Genomic DNA, 19,620 nt, shown 5'->3' on the forward strand with positions numbered 1-19,620 from the left:
GGCGGTGGTTGCGTGGTTGCGGAAGAATGGCGGTGATAGACTCGAGCCTGATGATATGTTGTATGGGTGGGAACAGGCGGGCTTGGGGTGAATGTTGCTGTGTGGTTAACAGCAGGCAGCGAAGTAAACGGCGTGGGAGCGAGTTCACAGGTGCTGGCCAACGTTGGACGTTAGCGCCAATAGTCCGCACGGGCTTCACCACCTCCGTCACTGCAGCTGTCGTCTGCGAGTGACGAGCGGCGGCTGGCTTGGTGGCAACTGCGCATCTGCCTTGACTCGGCTGTCACTACCGGCATCGCGAACCAGCACACGAGACACGGTCATGTGCTGGCGTTGAAGAGCCTCATTTTCTGGGCTTTGTTTTGGCCTCGGTACCTACCCACGCGATACTTGTTGAGCTAGTCTTGGATAGTAGACATCTGATCTGTCATGTTCCGCCTACAACTACTGAGAACACGGGTCTATAATTACAAGCTTCTTCGTATATTTGTATTGAAGTGGGTATGTACGCTGATCATAAATGCGCTGTGACTGGATCATCCCAGTTGCAAAGACGCCCTCAAGTAAACCATTTCGAGTACGCCCACCTAATGCGCTCAACTACTTTTTGCTGTCGCTGCAGCCCACTCCTCACGTCAACAAGCTCATCTATTTCAACCAGGAAGTCGTGGAAGATGCGTCGGGGTAGTATGCCGCTCGCAGCCTGTCGCAGAAGATGCACTTCGCAGAGGAGGAGACCGTGGTCCTTGTAGGAAATTTCGCCGTCCTCTGTGGGTGTTGCGCTGGTAAGGATGCGATCGATGTTACGCAGGATGAGTAGCATGCGGCCGTGCCTCGCCCACATCTGTACGCCTTTGCGGCTGCTGAAGACGCCTCGGAGGTATCGGTAGACGCCGATACTCACGAGAACACCAGGCGTCAGACCGATGAAGCCAAAGAGCAACTCCTGGCTCTTGAGAATGCTGTCAATACCGCTCATCGCGACTTCCACATCGACCTTGGTCTTCTGCACTTGGATGAGCAGTGCGCTAGCTAGGTTACCGACTATCGCGCCCTTGACCGGACTTTGGATGTCCTTCTCGTAGGATCTTAGGACCGTAGTCAGATCGCCTTCGCGGACCTTCGCCCTGATATCGGCAATCTGAGTCTCGTTCAAGGCAGGGCCTTCAGGGTTCTTAACTGCAAAGTCAATGACCATGCGCTCAAGGCTTGCGCGGTCAGACTCCAGGCTGCGTTTGCTCATGATGGAAACCTCGCTATCTTCGTTGTGGCGGATGGTACCAATGATCCTCATAGCGGGCTCCACGACCCAATTTGTCCAGAAGTCGATTACAGTCTGTCCTAGTTCACGTACCCAGGCCAGAATCTCTTCTTTCCGGTTGACAAATATACGCAGGATAGTGGTCGAGGATACGAGGAGCATGGTGGCAGGTAGCCAATACCGGATAAGGATAGATGGACGTCCGTTCTCCTTGACGACAGCGTTGAAGTCTGAGGTGTAGGCAGGCAATGCTTCCTGGAGCAGGTACTGAAGTCGCTCTGCTACATCCGCTGGCTTCAGTGTGGTTGCCGTTCGTTCTCCGGTGGGTTCGTGCAGCGAGTAGAGTTGATCATCTTGAGTAATGCCAGCAACAGAATCGTCAAACTTATTGACGGATATCTCTGCAGCGTTCACGCTTTGGATGACGGCGTCCATCAGGGCGATGTTCTTAGCCATGACGCTCTTCCATCTATGTCCGCTTTGTGCGCCGAGCAGTGGGGGAGATTGCGTGCCATCGTCGTGTACACTGGGATGGTCAGCAGTCGCTCACGGTCTTCGCGGATGTTTGGTAGCATACCTCTCGTTACCCAGCCCTTCGCCTAGAAGCACACCGAGCGCGTTCGCATTGATGAGCCGTATCTTCCTCAACGCTGCACGCTTCCTCCTGCCTTCATTCCTGACCAGCGCCAACGGGCTCACGACCCTTCGCTGGATGTTGGCAATGCTGCGCTCTTGCACCGCATCCTTGACAAGGCCATAAAACTGGCTCCACCCATCAGCCAATTGTCCGCCCCTCGACCGCACATCGCGATATATCTCCTGCGACCATTTCCACACCCGAACGGGCGATGTTTGTATCGAGTATAGCCCAGCGAATCGGTAGGTGGAGAGGATGTCATCCCAGTACCACAGGTCGTCTTCCAATGGTATAGTCTGTTCCAATATCGTATTCAGGACCTGTCCGTACACCTGCGTCGTCGCCTTGCTGACTAGCAGCCATTCCAGTTCATGTTCGTAGCTCGCATCCTCGTAGCTGCTGGCGATGTTGGCACGCTGCAGCGTCTCGGATATGCGTGCGATGGACACCAGGCTGTGTTTGGATGACGCGGTCGTGGAGAGGGACTTGATGAGGTACTGTAGGTGCGCGATTCGTGTCGTCTTGGTGGGGTCATGGGCTTCCTCGGCGGTGATGGAGAAGCTGCCTTGTCGTGTCGCCGACAGCTGCAGCCGGTCGAGCTGGCTGTCAATCCGACGCACTTGGCTGACACAGTATTAGCTATACCCGGCTGTATCAATTGAATACGCCAACTTACTCAACCACGAAAGACATGGCTACCGGCGCGTGAGCTCTCACATGGAGGATGCGGCGGGATTATTTTGGTACGAGGGGATCTGGAGATCTGAACCGGGATGACGCGCCCCCACCCGCCGCCAATGACGTTCTAGGCCTGCCATCAATCCATCACCGCCAGTTGCACGCAGTTTCCACGGCCTGTCACATGTTTCCTTCTCTTTAACACAGAGACGAGCCAGCTACAAAATGCCATGTTTGTACGTGACATGCTCCGACGTCTACCACACGGTCAACCTAAGTAAATCTACTCATCCGAACACACGAACACATAAACGCCTTCTAAGGAATCAAGCTAATGCAATTGGACTTAGAGACTAAATTGGTATTTGATTGTGTTTCACACGCCATTCCCTTATCCGATGCCCAGCACTCATTCTAACGATGGTGCCTTCTACCACGAGCAACCCCGTCCATCAGTGAATCTGCCATCGCTCGCAGATTTCTCTATGACGTCTCAGAAACTCTTCTATAACAACAAACAACTATAGCCAGACTATTGAGCGGCTGTCACCAGACCTGGTCGCTGGACGCTTCCGACCGACCGTGCCACAATGCACTCGCAGCAACACCACCCCGAACAGGAAACTCGTCTCCGACCCAAGAACCAGTCTAGCGGTCTCCCCTAAAAGCAAACACAGGCACAAAAAACGGCGTCCATCCAATTTCCACAGCCTGTCGGGTTCGAAACAGTGGTAGAGGTGCTAGCTAGCGACGCGAGCGCTCATTCGGACCGAGGGCTGATCTGCGACATCGTCCAAATCCGATTCCATGGAACGCAATTGCAAAGCGCTTGCCTCGTCGTCGGAGAGACGGGCGCTCATTGGCTCCAGCACGGGACTTGCTGAACGGGAGAGATCAACTTGCGGCACAGTCAATCTGATACCGTTTGGCTGGTCAGGGGCTAGCAGGGTCCCCTCGTCGACAAGCGAGTCGCGCTTTCTGGGGAGCTTCTGGCGCATGCCTAGTTCGGAGCCTACGCGCTCGATGCTCTTGAAGTACTGAGGGTGTTAGTTGACGACTAGAAGAGAAGGGTGTCGATGGGCGTACCTTGACGGTCTTGACTTGCAGCTCTAGGGTGGCGTCTTCGTCGACGACAATCATCGGGTGCGGGTGCATCTGGAGACTGGACAGCGTCCACATGTGGTTCACGCCGCCTTCGATGCACCGCTGAAGAGCTAGGGCCTTGTGTGCGCCTGTGATGATGATGACGACTTCGCGCGCCTGGGGAACGTCAGACATTGTTGAAGTACTTGGTGGTGTTACTTACATCAAGGACAGTCTGCACGCCCACGGTCAACGCCATCTTCGGCACCTGATCGAGGTTGTTTCCGAAGAACCTTGAGTTGGCCAGAATGGTATCGTATGCAAGAGTCTTCACGCGGGTCCGAGACTTGAGGCTGGAACCAGGCTCGTTGAAGGCAATGTGTCCATCTGGCCCGATGCCGCCGAGAAACAGCTCGATGCCACCAGCACGTTGGATCTTCTCTTCGTAGTCATGGCATTCGACTTCCAGGTCAGGTGCGTTCCCGTTGAGGATATTGATGTTCTCGGGTTTCACGTCGACATGGGAGAAGAAGTGCTTATACATAAAGCTGTGGTAGCTCTCGGGGTGATCACGCGGGATACCGACATACTCGTCCTGATTGGGTCAGCATCACTCTATATCACGCTGCTGTGAGACATTGGACGCAAGGGTGCGGCGCCATATGCAGGGCGGTAGTTCGTACCATATTAAACGTGACCACATTGCGGAAGGAGACTTGGCCCGCTTTGTGGCGCTGTACAAGATGCTCGTAGATCAGGACAGGGCTGCTCCCAGTAGGCAGACCTAAGACAAAGGGTCTTTCTGGTGTTGGGGCAAAGGTGTTGATGCGCTCTATGCTGCGGCGTTAGTCGATATTAAGACACAACGAAGGAGCGAGGAATGCACCAATGACATAGTCGGCGATGTATTGGGACGCAGCCCTCGGATCGTCTCGAATGATTAGCCGCCTAGAAGCGGTAAGCCGGGTGTCAGAAAACAAAGGTGTGCATGCTCATACATGATGTATGTATTGTTTGTGCCACTTGCAAGGACTGTGTGCGGAGTGAGGGGTTCAAGGTCATTCTTGCAGCGGGATGAGGGCGATTTCTATGAGGACTTCAACAGCTTCACGTCATTCTGGGGCAGGGTAGGATCGTGAGCTCGATCACCATCCAACGTCTCTTCGTCGAAATGGCAACGGCCAAACTTTCCGCATCTGAACACGTTCTCTGCAGCGCTCTCTGTATCGGTCCGCATGGTCGCGGTGCGTCATGCAATGGACGGTTGAAAGTGAACGTAGTGGTACAACGCGCCTATCTGCACCACCTTGGGCCGTGGACCCCCGTTCACTGCCATGTGCAATGTTACAGGAGCATGGCGGGGCGTGGTCATCACCGCTCGTGTGATAGCAGTGGGAACTGAGCCGGGCGTGGGCCGCAAACTAGCCGTCACGGGCAGCCAGCAACGAACATCACGATAGCAGGCGTCACTGATAAGGCCTTGGTGCTGATGGAGTCGCAAAAGGACAATGTTACATTTCTGACTCGGGTGGTGGCGGGCGGAGAGCGTTGCACTTGTGGCTCTAGTGGGCGTCTTCTAGCTCGCGCAGCCCACTCAGCCCAGGACCGGGGGCTCAACCAACAATGTGGTCGCAGGCGCATGCAGATCCATGCATCGTCGATAAGCAGGCCTGCCAACGCCCCGCTTTGACCTTCGATGGCTGTCCCGAGAACCACTGACGGCCACAGTCCGGGCACCTGTAGCCGGCGCTCAAGGCTGCTGACGGCGTTGTACATACGGCTGGCGCTGCGGAACACGGATGCTTGTTGCCCTTTGTGCAGTGTCAGCCTGCGCCAGCGAATCCTTGACCGACGGCTGTCACCTTTGTGTGGGCTTGCAGTCGTTTATCTCTTTGTGGAGGCCAGGCTGTGTCGCGTGCTGTGTCCGCCTCGCTACCCCGATGCAGGTTGGCTGGGGAGATTTGGTCGTGAATGGACCGTGTGAGGACCCTAGCTGACGGTCTGCTTAAAACTGACTGCCCCTCGCCTTCACCTTCGTATCCAAACCCTCGTTTAATTATAGTCTGCTGCTACCGTCGTGTGGTCTGAGCGCGAGCATCTAGTATCTTTATTGTAGCCTGTCTGCTCTCACCTTCTGCATCAACGACGACGTGCACATCTCCGTCTGTCGCAAGGCTCACCTCCGAATCGCGCGCTAATCGCCGGCACAACACCCACACTCACGGGCATCAACATGGCGACCACCGAGGAAAAACAGCCTCCGCACGCGGTCAACTCTCCGGAGCACTCGTTGACTGACACCAACTCAAATGAGCTCCCTACCTCGTGGAAATACAGACGCTTCACCGTTCTCGGTTTCAAGCTGCCATGGTTCGCGTCACCACCCGTCCAGCTCGTCATTGTCTCCTTCGTCTGCTTCATGTGCCCGGGCATGTTCAATGCTCTGAACGGCATGGGTGGTGGCGGCCAACTTGACCCGACTGCCAACAACCGGGCCAACACGGCTTTGTACTCGACCTTTGCTGTTGTCGGCTTCTTTGCCGGCACCTTTACCAACAAGCTTGGCATTCGCACTGCTCTGTCGTTTGGAGGCGTCGGATACTCCATCTACGTTGCCTCGTACCTGTGTTATAACCACACTCAGAACTTGGGCTTCACTACCTTTGCCGGTGCACTTCTCGGTGTATGCGCGGGTCTGCTATGGTGTGCCCAGGGTGCGATCATGGTACGTTTTGACTGTACGAAGTGGATGTGAGACATATACTGACTTCGTACCTCTACCTCTGCAGATGTCGTACCCGCCAGAAGATTCCAAGGGCCGCTACATTTCGTGGTTCTGGATGATCTTCAACCTTGGCGCTGTTATCGGCAGTTTGGTATGTTTACTTTACCTTGAGACCCTGAGAAGTCTAATCGTGAACTTGACGCTAACTATACCAGATTCCGCTGGGTCAGAACATCAACACCAAGACTGCCGGCACAGTCAATGACGGCACCTACGTCGGCTTCCTTGTTCTCACGATCCTCGGCGCTGCCCTCTCATGGACCCTTGTCGACGCGAAGGACGTCATTCGCGATGATGGATCCAAAGTCATCGTCATGAAGCACCCGTCGTGGAAGTCGGAGATCGTTGGTCTTTACCAAACCTTCTTCACCGACCCGTACATCATCCTTCTTTTCCCCATGTTCCTGGCATCCAACTGGTTCTACACCTACCACTTCACCGAGATCAACGCTGCATACTTCAACGTCCGCACCCGAGCGCTCAACGGCGTCGTCTACTACATCATGCAGATCGTTGGTGCCTACGTCTTTGGTTACGCGCTCGACATTAAGGGTGTCCGCCGAACCACTCGCGCTAAGGCTGCGTGGGGTGTGCTTTTCGCCACTATCATGATCATCTGGGGCTTTGGATACATGTTCCAGAAGACCTACGACCGCGCCTGGGCAGAGGACGAGACAAACGAGAAGAAGGATTGGTCTGACGCAGGTTACGCCGGTCCCTTTGTCCTCTACATGTTCTACGGATTTTCCGATGCTGCTTGGCAAACATCAGTCTACTGGTAAGTTCCAATCAAGCTCCGACAGATCTAGATTATAATGCTAACAAACATCAGGTTCATGGGTGCTCTGACCAACAACAGCCGCAAGCTCGCCAACTTCGCTGGTTTCTACAAGGGCATCCAGTCGGCTGGAGGTGCAATCACATGGCGTTTGGACGACACCAAGATTCCCTTTATGACCATGTTTGCTAGCAACTGGGGACTGCTCGCAGGCAGTTTGGTTGTTGCTCTACCTGTCATTCTCTGGAAGGTTGAGGACACTGTTGCGATTGAGAAGGACATTGCTTTCACCGACGAGACAGTGGCGGAAGTCGCCCCCAAGGCGGTTGTTCACTCAACGCCTGGTGACGCCGAGAAGGTCTAGTCAGGTCTTTGCACGGTTTTCATGATTGGGACTTCATGGGTAATGACGGTGTTCTTCAGCGGTACTTGTTAGTTTATGATACCTCGGCTCGAGTTGCATGGCGGGAATAGGGTCGTTTCGTGATAGTGCTACGAACAGCAATTCCCGATGTTCCTAACGAATGAACATCTACTTTCATTATTCACATGCTCAAAGTTGATTGTTGGTGCAAGGGTATGCAGTGTGGATGTGGCACAGTCACGGCGTGGACGACGTGGTACACAACAGCCGTTTCATCTCGCTGACATCCAACGAAAACCAACAAAGTACCGAGCGTCTGTTACCGAAGAATTTGGAGGACCAGTGAGATGCGCAGGACAAGGTCAGCAACCTACGCCCCAACACGATCTGACACGTACGCGCCGCAAAGAACCCAATCCTCCTCCGAGACAATCTTTTGCCCTACACATGCCCCATCGTATCAAAGCTATCACGGGACTAACTCTACCGACAGCTGATAGCCCCTTCCAGACTACCAAGCTTTACGATGCATCTGTCACCGAGCCGGACCGAGGTTGCCACTGCCCAGGACGCCTGATAATAGACCTGCTAGACCGCGACCCACGCCTCTCCGGATACGATGTTTCAACGGGGCCTCACGAGTTCTCGAATCCACCCTCGCGGGATCGACATGCCGAGGAGAGCCACGAGGTAAGTGACGGTTACAACGGAGTCGTGCAGCAAGTGCGCTAGGTATGTGGTGTCATCTATTCCCGTGATGCTCGAGCAGCTATCATGCAGGAAGCCTAAGTGCGCTGAGTAAGCGCTACATAGACTATCTTTAATGTTGAACTCTCCATTTGGGTTGAAAGTATTCAGAGACTCAACGGCCGCGAAGTTGCTAGTCAGATCTGATCGAGCCTTGGCACTAGACAGCGGAAGGCACGTGCTCTCCGCTCGTCATGCATCAAACGCCGTCTGGTCTTACTGGCTGCTCCGTTTGGAGCCCACGTGAAGCTCTGCGATGATCGCCACCGGCGCATAAAGCCTGCAATATGGTTGAATCATACCGCGGCTAAGTCGTCCACCGAAGTCCCATCGTAAACGCTTACGGCAGGATTCGCGTCCCAATGCGCTAGTGGACGTCGCCGCCCAGCAGATGTAACCGTACCGTAGCAATGGCCGCTCGTCAAACTTCTACGAGACCCCACCAACCCTCGACATGCCAGCAACGCCATGTTTCCGCATATCCATCCAGCGTGCCTGGCGCCAGCGACACGCTGTTGACTGCCGCCCACCGCCAATACATCAGGCCTTTGCGGCTTCCTTCCCTGTTTCCATTTCCCCTTTGGCCCCCGCGATCGCCCATACGTGCTTGCCTGCCGTGCCCCAGCAGCAGGCCTCGCATATTTGTCTCCGGAGCAATACCTAACTACGTTCGCTAGTGGATACAACCTCTTTGATGTTCTGACAAGCCATACAACTATGCTTAAGAGCCTTTTGCGACATCGGTTCACTAATGCTCCCGGCCCGCGTCTAGTCTCCGTTCACTACGACATTTTCAGACTTTGAACACTCTCGCTGGACATTTGCGATTTAATAGAGCGTCTACAAACAACATTCGTTCGCAAGTCATACCATCGTCACCGTCTGCCGGACTCCCCGTGCCCCTCCATGCCACCTCTTCGACTCAAGCGCAAGAGCGGCCGCGTCACCCTCGTTCCAGAGTCAAACAACTCTCGTGACTTGCATCAAGCGTCAATCGAAAACAACAATCGTTGCTGGTACAAACAATTCATGCTTGATTTCTGGGAGGGGCTTCTCGCGGCTCTCGACAGGATCACCATGCTACCATCGCTTCTGCACTCTGTGCTCCCGTCATCAACTTCACGAAGACGTGTACGGGATGGACTCAGGACTTACGACCGCACTATGGACGACCTACTTCGCGAAATTCAACGCCTGTTAGAGGCACCACTAGCGACTGCTAAGATGCTGGATATGTCTGCGAGGCTGCAGGCGCAGTTCGCCCCCAAGTTGCAGTCGAGCGATATCTGCATGTTGCCCTCATACAACCACAAGCTTCCCTCCGGATACGAAAAGGGGACATATCTGGCTCTCGATGTCGGCGGCTCAACGTTCCGTATCGCACTGGTAGAGTTAAATGGCAGAGAACCAGACGCCAAGAACATGCGCATCGTTGTCATGAAGAGCTACAAGATCGACGAGAAGGTCAGGCAAAGAAGAGGGAACGACTTCTTTGAGTGGATGGCCGAGAAGATTCAGGATGCGCTTGCAGATCCTCTTCTGCAAAATTCCACCGGCACGAAGAGCTTTCCTATGGGTCTGGCATGGTCATTTCCTGTTGAGTATGTTACCGCAACGTATGTGGTATTGTATTGACTGACTGTTGCCAGGCAAACATCTAGTCGAAGCGCAAATCTCCTAGCCATGGGGAAAGGGTTCTGTGCGACAGAGGGTGTCCTTGGTCAAGATTTGAGCGAGTTAATCATGGCACCATGCAGAAAGAGGGTAAGACTTCGTCATCAACCCAGTATTTGCAATCACTAACGCCTTCAAGGGTCTGCCCGTACACATGGACTCCATCATCAACGACTCATCAGCAACCCTACTATCACGTGCCTACGAAGACCCTTCGACGCGTTTTGCCGTAATCTTAGGGACTGGGTTTAACATATCCGTACACCTGCCCGTCTCATCACTTGCGACTACCAAGTACAAGGGCTACCCACAGCAATGGCTAGATGAGGCTACTCACGTGCTCGTCAACACCGAGTGCAGCATGTTCGGCAAAGGTGTATTCCCCACAACAAGATGGGACGACCAGCTAAACGACGCGCACATGCGACCCGACTTCCAACCTTTCGAGCATATGATCAGTGGTCGATATATCGGAGAGATCGTTCGATTGATCCTAGTAGAGGCCGTTCAAAAAGCCGGACTGTTCAGCGGAGAAATCCCCGATCAACTGGCTGAGACCTACACCCTCGATACTGGCACCATTGCCGCCATGGAGATGGACGACTCCAAGAACTTGACCAGCGCCACAGCCCTCTTCCAGTCTAAACACCCTCTCAGCAAGCCACCCACCTACAACGACATCCAATTCGTCCGCCAGGTCTCGCAACTCGTTTCGCATCGCGCAGCCGCTTTCCTCGCAACGGGTATTCATGCATTATGGACGCTTAGAACGGAGTCTGAGGGCTTGACTCCTGCATCCGCTGGTCGGATGAGCATTGGTTGCAACGGCTCTGTCATTGAAAAATATCCCTGTTTCAGAGAGCTGTGCCAGTCGCACCTTCACGAGTTGACTGCTGCATCAGGAGCGGAGCCAAATTCCGTTTCTTTGGAGATTGCGGTTGAGTCTGCTATCTATGGCGCGGCTGTTTCTGTCTGCTGTCTTGAGGGACAGTGAACATAACGCGAAAGCATTTTGACTTCATACCCTTCAACCAGCATCATTGTACATACATTCTCAAGATCTTCTTTCCTTCTCTTCTTCCAATTTAGAAACACTTTACAGCCTAGCATGGAGAGCTTTACGAAGAGCATACGGGGAGCTTCATTACACGGTTCCCTTTTGGCGTTTTCTGAGGATACATGGCATCGCATGCTTTCGGGCATACGCACGACCTAATGAAATATGTTCTAATCCACATCCCCTCCTTCTTCATGCTAGACACGTGATGCAACCTTCTTCCCAAGAACAGACGGAAGAGCATACGAGCAACAACGGGTTCAACCACCAAATCCAGACAACACCACAAACCGGCACCCGTCCTTCTAGAACACCCAAATACGATAATCGTACGTAATCAACCTCCACCCCTATCTTTCCATTTCCACCAAACGCAAGCCCACTCCTACCTTACCCACCTGCCTACCCACAACGCACCGCCGCGCCTCCTACCCACCTTCCAATACCGCGTCTCCCAACCCCTGTCAGCGAAAACGGGGCAAACCAAACCAGACCAAACCCAACTCGGTACCGAGTCTCCGCCCAACCGAAGAAACCCGAAAAAGGATTCTAGAGCGTATAACGTAGATAGGATGTAGATGTGGATGTAGGGGTACGGTAGTAGGGGTACAGTAGTGGGAAGTCAGGGTAATGAGATACGATAAGCCACGTGGTGGGTACTCGTTACTGCGAAAATCTGCAAACTGTGAAATTGCGCAATAGTTCAGAGGGATGCTGGACCCACTTCCCGAGGTCTGCTAGTTGTTACCCTTTTTGAGGGCAAGGGAGTATATGGTGGCATGCGCTATCAATTCAGTCTTGTGAGCCGAGTACTACATCGTGATAAACCCGCCTGTTTATCTCGCGAAATTCCACCTCTCCCGGAAGTCTCGGGATTGTATCTTCGGCATTTCTCACGGTACATGTTCGGCCGGTCGGAAGAACGCATCTTATCTTATCCGCTGATAACGATGGTAGGATGGTAGTAAAGTTGGTAATGGGGATTGGCATATGCAATGTAATGCTACTGTTACACTCCTCCACTCCTCCACACCCCTCACCCCAATCCTACTCCAATCCTTACCCCAACATCAACGCCAACGCCAACGTCAATGTCAATGTCAACGATCAACCCCGAACTCGGTCGAAAACCAAGCCTCGGTGATATCACGGTGCGGCACGACGCAAGACGACGTCGGCGATGATGAGGGGTGGATGCGCGTAGAGTGGTATGTTGCAGTAGGGTTGGGTGTATGGTGACGGTAACGGTAACGGTAACGGTGGCGTTGCAGTGCGCGGTACTCATGCACATCTGTAACTACAACCACGTCGGCGAGGTCGGTGGATCTGGGGTTGTGGGTGCGATGCGATGTGACATGTGCCATGTAGATGTCATGTTTCTTCGATAAGGAAGGTCGTAGTCTACTACCTCGCCGATCGCTGACTGAGGTGCTGATGGGGGTTGCTATCGTTACATTCCTGCGGTGTGGATGTTGTGTATCGTGTCTGCTCATAGTGAGTAAGCGACAGGGACGCCGCCGTGACAGGGAGACGACATATACGAGGTGACGTTGCGCCAGTGGGAAAGTGTCGCGAGAGATGAAAGGCCGAGTGAATATCAGGAGATGTGTGATGAATACGTGTATATGGATACAGTTGGGAGTAATGTGACATGAGAACAGAATGGTATAGTAATAACGTGCCGAGAAGGGGTAAATATTGCCGACGTACAAGGTCCAAGAGATGTGACGGTAGGCCAGAAGACGTCGTGCCACGGACTGTGCGTTCACCTTGTCGTGACGGCACAGCATAATACAAATATCAATCACGGAGTGCCATGACGGTAAGGTAAACGCCCAGTCCGTGGCGCAGGTGTACGTCCAGCTTTGTACCTGCCTTCTCTTATTTAATGTCCTAGAATTCCCAACCCAAGTCTCTTCCGTGCCTTAAGACAACTCTTCATACCAACCACCAATCTTTTCCTCATAAAAGTATTACAAACTGATCCGAACGAATCAACGCAAAGGGTATCATAACAAAGAAAAAGAACCTACAACACCAACCCTCAACCCCATGCATCCGAAAAGTACCTCTTCGACCGACTCTTCCCCGCGTCCGCCTTGGAGTCCTGCGGAAAGGGCGTGATATGATGAACAACATGCGGACGATACACAGCATCAACAGGCGGCATCCAGTCATCCAGACCAAGCGGGAAGTATTCGTAGAGCAGATCAGCACTCTCATCCGGACTATTGATGATGCCGATTGAAAAGGATGGAGGCCGCATGGGTGTCGCGCGTTTTCTTTGATGGTCGTTAGGTGACGGTGCTTTTTGAGGCTCGTCATCGGTGAGGGAGAGGGTGACGGGGGCTATAGATGCGCGATGCGGGGGCACGCTTCGTGAGATCTCGGGTGTCGATTGGGCGTAGGGTGTGGCGTGTTGCAGTTGGGATGAAGGTGGATCGGGTGGTATTGCTGTCATGGCACCCGCTGGTATCTTCCAGTCAAAGTCGGGTGAGGGCGGCATTTCGTTTGCAGTGAACTCGAATGGCATCTGTAGTAAGTCCATGGGCTTGGACGATGTCGCAGGTGGGTTGGGTGTTTGCTTCGGTGTATTCTGGTTCGTGTCGCCAGTTGGCGTTCTGCTGGGTTGCTGCGGAGTGTGCACTTTGCGTGCTGTTGAACCGCCACTGATGGGCAGGTCCTTGCGGGCCTGGAAGTTGCGCGGGCTTCTTCCTCGCACGATAATTGCACCAGAGTGTACTTCGCATATTGGTACTTTGACACCACTAGCGAGAGTTGCTATCACCTTCAATCGCACAACAAAGTGCTGTTGTAGCTCCTTCCTCCTCCCATTGTTTGCAGTCGCTATCCGGAACTGCAGTCGCTTCCAACTGATAGGGAAACTTACATACTCCGAGTCCATGTCCTGTCCGGTCGACAGATCGAGTGGATATGTCGGTGGCTCCTTCTCAGTTTTGTCTTCGGTCGATGTACTACCCGTGGCCGGCGTCTTCCACGGGACCGAGATTATCTTTACGGGATTGCCCTCGAGTGATTCGGTTGCGGAAATGGTGAGTTCTTGGCCAAGAATCGGTATTTGGTCGCCTTGGTCGGTCATGAGGAACTGCAGACTCCGGGGAATTGTGATGGTGCCGGTGATCTGGAAGAGGTTCCTCCGGTAGCAAGTCAATTCCGACGGCGCCTGCACATCAGCTGCGGTTGCCCAGGGCGATTCGGCCAGAAAGAACATGCCGTGCAGCTGTGCCGACATTGATATTGACACCCTTTGCATAGCATATGTGAGGATGGTGTACGGTACGACGGGTAGCGAGAAGCTGAGGAGCTTGTTGTTGCTCTCGATGCTGGGGCTCTCAGGCACGCCATTCTGATCGTGTGGGTGTATCGACTGCTCGTAGCCGCTCTGGACGTCGGAGAAGGGGTCTTCGTATGTGCTGGGGTAGCGCTTGAGCTGCGGGGGCATCTGCTGGAGGTGGTATGTTGAGTAGGCGTCCTCGCTTCTGCGCAAACATGTCAGTAGCTGTCAGGCAGGTGTCGCGCACTGCACCTACCCAATGAAGGTCTCGGCGTCGAAGTTGGAGCGCTGGTCATACTGGAGCGGCAGCGGCATGGCCATCTGCTGGTCGGGGCCGGTGACGGTCTGGAGCGGTATGTACGACATGGTGTTGGTGTTGAAGTGCTCCATGGCTTGGTGCAGCCTGGCCCGGGTCGAGGAAGAGGTCGCTTCCGAATCGGCGCATACGCGCAACGATAGCTATGGCGCGGCGACGAGAAAGGCGCGACCGAGGATGCAGTGGCAGGCACGTGGGAGTGGCCGTCGGCGGGTGGTGGTGGTGAATCGGGAACGCTTGGGGCTCTGGGGTTGTCGAGGTGGAGAGATGCGGCAAGGCGAGCGAGCGGAGAAGATGGGGGACGAGACTGCGTGCGCGCTGGCACTGTACAGCGAGGAGCGACACCGGACTAGACCGCACAGCAGGGCTTGGAGCGGTGGCTCGCGGGAACAAGACCAAGCGATGGCCTCTGTAGCTGTCTTGCTGAGGTTGTGCGACAATGCATCTGCATCACATGCGCTTCTGGCCACGGTCGGATAGGCGCGCTGCACAAAGGGTCCCGTCTGCTGTGGGGCTCGGTAGGCGATTTTGACGGGAAGGATAAGCTTGACTACCCCAGGCCACGATGCCAGAGATTCCCAGGCACACTTTGTATATCTTTGCTATGATCTACGAGACACACAGCGCTGGCACGCTGACTCCTTCGGTAGGGCTTCTCGAAGGGTCAAGCCGAACGGTGATCATCCTACGCCATCCCCCCAGTGGCGTCTCCTACTCTAGCTATGGACCCGCTCTCCAGCTGTAAAAATAACCCTGAAAGCCTCAAGCACCTCTAATCCGACGTCGCCTATACGAGATGACATCTCTGTCTGCATTCTATGCTTGTCTATCGAAATCTGCCATGCCTATCGATTCGATAGCGGAGAGGCGCAGCAGCTCTACCAGGCCAAAGCTCGCGGATCGCCTTGCGACAGGGCGGGATCAGCCGAGTGAGCGCGTCGGAAGGGCAGCTCCTTCGAGGCCTTCAGCGACCGTGAGACTGAATCAGACGGCAGAGCTGATGCTGCAAACATCAAGAACCACGGGCTGCGGCGTGAGAGACCGCTGATCTTTGGGTGTAATGGTTGGGATTATGATCCTGCGGCATGCATGCAGGACAAGCACGAGGTACACGGAAACGCCGACGGACCCTTTGAGAAAACCATCCGATTCGAGTACATACGGCCCACGACCTGAAGGGTGCTTGCATGGTATGACATCAGATCATGGTACGAGCGATACAAGTAACCAATGGGATGCCAGTCAGTCCCGGAGAGCAAAAAGCAACTAGCACACGCACCCAAAATAACCCCCAAACACCGACCAAAACATTATTAACCGAAGTAGCCAGGAACATGAGTATCTGGCAGAGGTACCGAGCAATCAAGCAGGCGGGATCATAGTCCAGGTCGCAGCATCACAGCTGACTTCCTCAAAGTTGTGCATGACATCGAAGCCCATTGCCGAGAAGCCGTCGAAGTTACCGTCTCCGTCCATCTACTTGAGTTAGTACCTTGCCGTGACCAAGATTAGACGGCTACTTACATAGTCGAGCAAGCATGCATTGCACCCCAGCTGCTTGATCTGTCGCATGCCGAGTAGGATCAGCCCCTGCAGTAGTGTCGAGTACTCTCCCACACCAGGCGATATGACGGGCGAAGAAATGCCTCCAGCCGCCTCGTTGAGGTCCTTCAGCGGAGGTATGTATTCGGCAAGTCGTGAGTGGTTGTTGTATAGCACGACAGTGCCCACCAACGCACCATCTTCTGGTCGCTTCGCTCGGATGATGCCACAAGCCGTCGGGTCCGTAAGCGCAAGTTTGTACACCTCTGCTAGACCCTGGCGGTTGCTCGTCTTGATATGGTCGAGTATCGGTCCCGCATAGTCCCACCCGTACACAAGATCAAACTGTGCGCCTGCGCTCGCTAGACTCTTCGCCATGCCAGGCGGTGGATTCCACGTCTGCAGATTGCGCGCTACCATGTTGCAGACAGGACGGGAAAGTGCAGCACCCCAGCCTAGCTGTGCAAACCATGATCGGAGCCGTTTCCGCTCGTTTCCGTGTCCGGTTGGGATTCCAAGATACATACTTGGCAGGCGTGATCCAAGCTGGAATCTCTTGATACCTTCTTTCTGCAACAGCGTGCGAATAGCCCGATTGTGTAGGGAATGGCCGATGGAGAGCTTTCTCCTTGCTGGGTCGACGAACAAAGCTCCAATTACACCAGTACCCGTAGCCTTGAAGAAGTACGTTGAGCAGAAGCCGTACAGAGCTTGTGTGCTGCTGTTTCTAACAACAAAATGTGACTCCTCCACCTCTGGGTGATGCAGGATGAATGAGGTTGAAGTTGCACTCGACATCTCCGACCGCTGGTTTGGTGCTGTTTCCTCCGCGACAGCTGCGACCAATGTATCCAGAGCATTACTGTCTCGCTCTTCGTTGAATATTTCGACCAACCAATGCTGTTTGGATGGGTGAAGCTTTTGGCTCTTGCTGATGGTTCCTGGTAGCGTTCCGGAGGGAGATAATTCGCCGTAGAGTACTCTGACTAGAGAGTTGAGTGCAGTCTCGGTGAAGTCATAAGTGCCTGATGAGATTAGCTTGTCTGACCCCATTTGGACACGGACATGACTTACATATGTAGGTCCCAATGGTATTGTCCATTGCGAAGTCGTACGGTGAGGAGACTGCGACCACAATGAGTGGTTTCTCACGCCTCTCTCCACCAGTTGTGTACTGCATGTTGCATATCATTGAGACATGCTTTGTGAATCCGTGCTGATACAAGTTGCGGTTTGCGTCAGCCGTAAGGACGATAATAGCACTCGCCCGATTGATGAGGTTTTCATGAACTGGACGGACACCGTTCGCAGTGTACGATGTGTGAAGCAGTCGTCCGTTGCGCTGTCTAGCAAGAGAACGACCCAGTTCTTTGAAGACTCTTTCTCCGCTCATGACTGAAGAACTCCGGTCCCAAGCAGCTGGCTCGGGTGAATGACCCGCTGCCCCATTAGCAGCGTCGGATATCGCTCGTGATGCAGCGGATGCCGCCAACGGCTTCACTAATGGTGTCAGTAGGAGAAGCTCCTCCTCACTTTCGAGTATGTTAGTCAGTGGCAGAAGCCTGTTCTTGTCGCGTACGACTGTGATGGAGCTGTTGTACGCTTTCGTTGACAGTGCGGTATGCGAAGGCTGTAGCTTTTCCAGGTAGTTGATGCCTGGCGGGTTCAATGCTTTTTCCCAGGATGTGCACTTCTTCTTCATAGCTAGCACACGTCTGAGTGAGTTGAAGATGCGTTCCTTCGAGACCATTTCGCTTTCTATGCCGGTCTTGAGGCCCTTCAGCCCTTCTTGTTGGAGCGAGAACGACCGGCATAGGAGGACCACGTCGCAGCCTGCGTTAACTGCCATGACCGTGCCGCCGCCTACACCGATGTTGTGACTGAGAGCATCCATTTCTAGGCACTCGGAAACCACTACACCGTCGAACTTGAGATCTTTCCGAAGAAGGTCGTCGACAACTTGTTCCGACAGACACGCGTGCATCGCGTTGAGCCCCGCTGAGGACATGGCGCAACCACCAACCATCATGGAATCAAGACCTCTTTCGATGGCCTTCTTGAACGGAACCAAAGCGCTTAGGCTCAGCTGTTCTAGCGACTCTGTGATGATCGGCACGTCAAGTGTTGAGCCCAGAAACTCCAGATTGCCGTACGAAGGGAAATGCTTCCCCAAAGTCACCACGCCGGCGTCCTTGTAGCCTGCCATAAAGGCGCATCCAAAGGCGGATACTTCCTGAGGATCGTCGCCAGCAGTCCGTACTCCCAGGGGCTGATTGCGCGCATTGGTGAGTACATCCAGACATGGCCCGAAAATCCAGTTGATGCCACATGCAGCAATCTCCTGTGCGGTCGACTTAGCTACTTCAAAGGCTAGGTCCGTGGAACCGGTTGCTGCCATTCCCATGTTACTAGGATACTGGCGGATGTAGATGTCATCGAAAAGACTGTTGACGCCGCCATTCTCCTGGTCGATGCCGATGGCCAGCGGAACAGGGTGTCCAGCATCGTGGGCAATCTTCTGGAGCTCGTAGATAAGCGCAGTAGTATCTTCGGCGGCTATGACAGGTCAGCCTGACAGTGACAGACCGAAAAAGGTGGATTACCAACATTTGCAATTCTTGGCAGTAAGTAGTATGGAGCCAACATGATGTTCCTCGATCAGGGTACGAATGTGAGGAGTGACCGAGGTGCCATCGAAGCCCATCATGAACAGTTGGCCCTACAGCACCTTTGTCAGCGAATCCAGTCGCAGCATGGGCGGAAGCGACCCACCATAGTCCTGCATCACGGGCAAGTTAGCCTGACCTGTGGTCACATTGCGCAAACCTCAGGAAGCCTGAGAGGAGGAAGTGCGCCCGACGCGAAGCTCACCTATCGAGGTCATCCCAGACAGGGTCCATGTTTTCGACCTTGCTCATAATGACAGCGCCGGTCGCGTCGCGTCGCAATGAAGTCTGTGGATGCGACGTGGGATTTCCGGGTGGGCACCAAGACTCCGCCGGCGTGACTCGCAGATCGGTAATGGTGGATGGGAGATGGGGAGGATGGCACCGTAGCATTCACGCTGTTCGCGGCTGGGGTACGTGATTAGCGAGGCGCTAGAAGCATGCACCCCCGTCCGTCGTTACACCATCCTCGTCCCTCTGCTATCAGCGACATCCACTCTGATGCCACCTCACATGCAACCGCGATGCATCCGGTTTCTTCGGCGGAATATGATCATCGCTGTGTTACCTCGATCTCACGACGTCGGAATCCAAATCCAGTCACCTTGCGCAGTCTTACAGCGTGCGCTCCACGGCAACAATACCGGCCATGGAAGGCAAGTTTGCCCGGCCGTGATGACTCAATGGCATCATCGTAGGAAGATGAGCGTAGGTATGCAGTTGCGATAGAAGTAGTA

General features: G+C 54.0%; 6 protein-coding genes across 6 annotated transcripts; 2 read left to right on the plus strand and 4 right to left on the minus strand.

Moving 5' to 3' along the window:
* Positions 1–559: 559 nt before the first annotated feature.
* On the minus strand, positions 560–2,591 carry J4E78_008449 (uncharacterized protein; the record flags this gene model as incomplete). Its single annotated transcript, XM_049369050.1, has 3 exons — positions 560–1,787; positions 1,839–2,522; positions 2,575–2,591. The coding sequence occupies 3 exons, from the start codon at positions 2,589–2,591 to the stop codon at positions 560–562; spliced, it is 1,929 nt and encodes a 642-aa protein (XP_049219117.1).
* Positions 2,592–3,316: 725 nt separating this feature from the next.
* GNPDA1 (Glucosamine-6-phosphate isomerase 1) lies at positions 3,317–4,691 on the minus strand (the record flags this gene model as incomplete). The annotated part of the gene is made up of 6 exons (XM_049369051.1): positions 3,317–3,613; positions 3,663–3,836; positions 3,883–4,254; positions 4,343–4,491; positions 4,546–4,607; positions 4,658–4,691. Coding segments are annotated over 6 exons (1,088 nt in total), but the record flags the coding sequence as incomplete, so codon positions are not given.
* Positions 4,692–5,892: 1,201 nt separating this feature from the next.
* Positions 5,893–7,586, plus strand: J4E78_008451 (uncharacterized protein; the record flags this gene model as incomplete). The annotated part of the gene is made up of 4 exons (XM_049369052.1): positions 5,893–6,384; positions 6,449–6,535; positions 6,600–7,222; positions 7,277–7,586. 4 exons carry the CDS (start codon positions 5,893–5,895, stop codon positions 7,584–7,586), a joined length of 1,512 nt encoding a protein of 503 aa, XP_049219119.1.
* Positions 7,587–9,497: 1,911 nt separating this feature from the next.
* J4E78_008452 (uncharacterized protein) lies at positions 9,498–11,001 on the plus strand (the record flags this gene model as incomplete). Its single annotated transcript, XM_049369053.1, has 3 exons — positions 9,498–9,934; positions 9,983–10,097; positions 10,147–11,001. 3 exons carry the CDS (start codon positions 9,498–9,500, stop codon positions 10,999–11,001), a joined length of 1,407 nt encoding a protein of 468 aa, XP_049219120.1.
* A 2,107-nt stretch (positions 11,002–13,108) lies between these two features.
* Positions 13,109–14,725, minus strand: J4E78_008453 (uncharacterized protein; the record flags this gene model as incomplete). Its single annotated transcript, XM_049369054.1, has 2 exons — positions 13,109–14,564; positions 14,616–14,725. 2 exons carry the CDS (start codon positions 14,723–14,725, stop codon positions 13,109–13,111), a joined length of 1,566 nt encoding a protein of 521 aa, XP_049219121.1.
* A 1,312-nt stretch (positions 14,726–16,037) lies between these two features.
* J4E78_008454 (uncharacterized protein) lies at positions 16,038–19,135 on the minus strand (the record flags this gene model as incomplete). Its single annotated transcript, XM_049369055.1, has 6 exons — positions 16,038–16,151; positions 16,200–17,242; positions 17,292–18,773; positions 18,825–18,936; positions 18,990–18,996; positions 19,089–19,135. 6 exons carry the CDS (start codon positions 19,133–19,135, stop codon positions 16,038–16,040), a joined length of 2,805 nt encoding a protein of 934 aa, XP_049219122.1.
* Positions 19,136–19,620: the final 485 nt, after the last annotated feature.

The sequence above is a fragment of the Alternaria triticimaculans genome (genome assembly GCF_023758025.1).
Source record: "Alternaria triticimaculans strain BMP 0046 chromosome Unknown scaffold_15, whole genome shotgun sequence".
Taxonomy (NCBI): domain Eukaryota; kingdom Fungi; phylum Ascomycota; class Dothideomycetes; order Pleosporales; family Pleosporaceae; genus Alternaria; species Alternaria triticimaculans.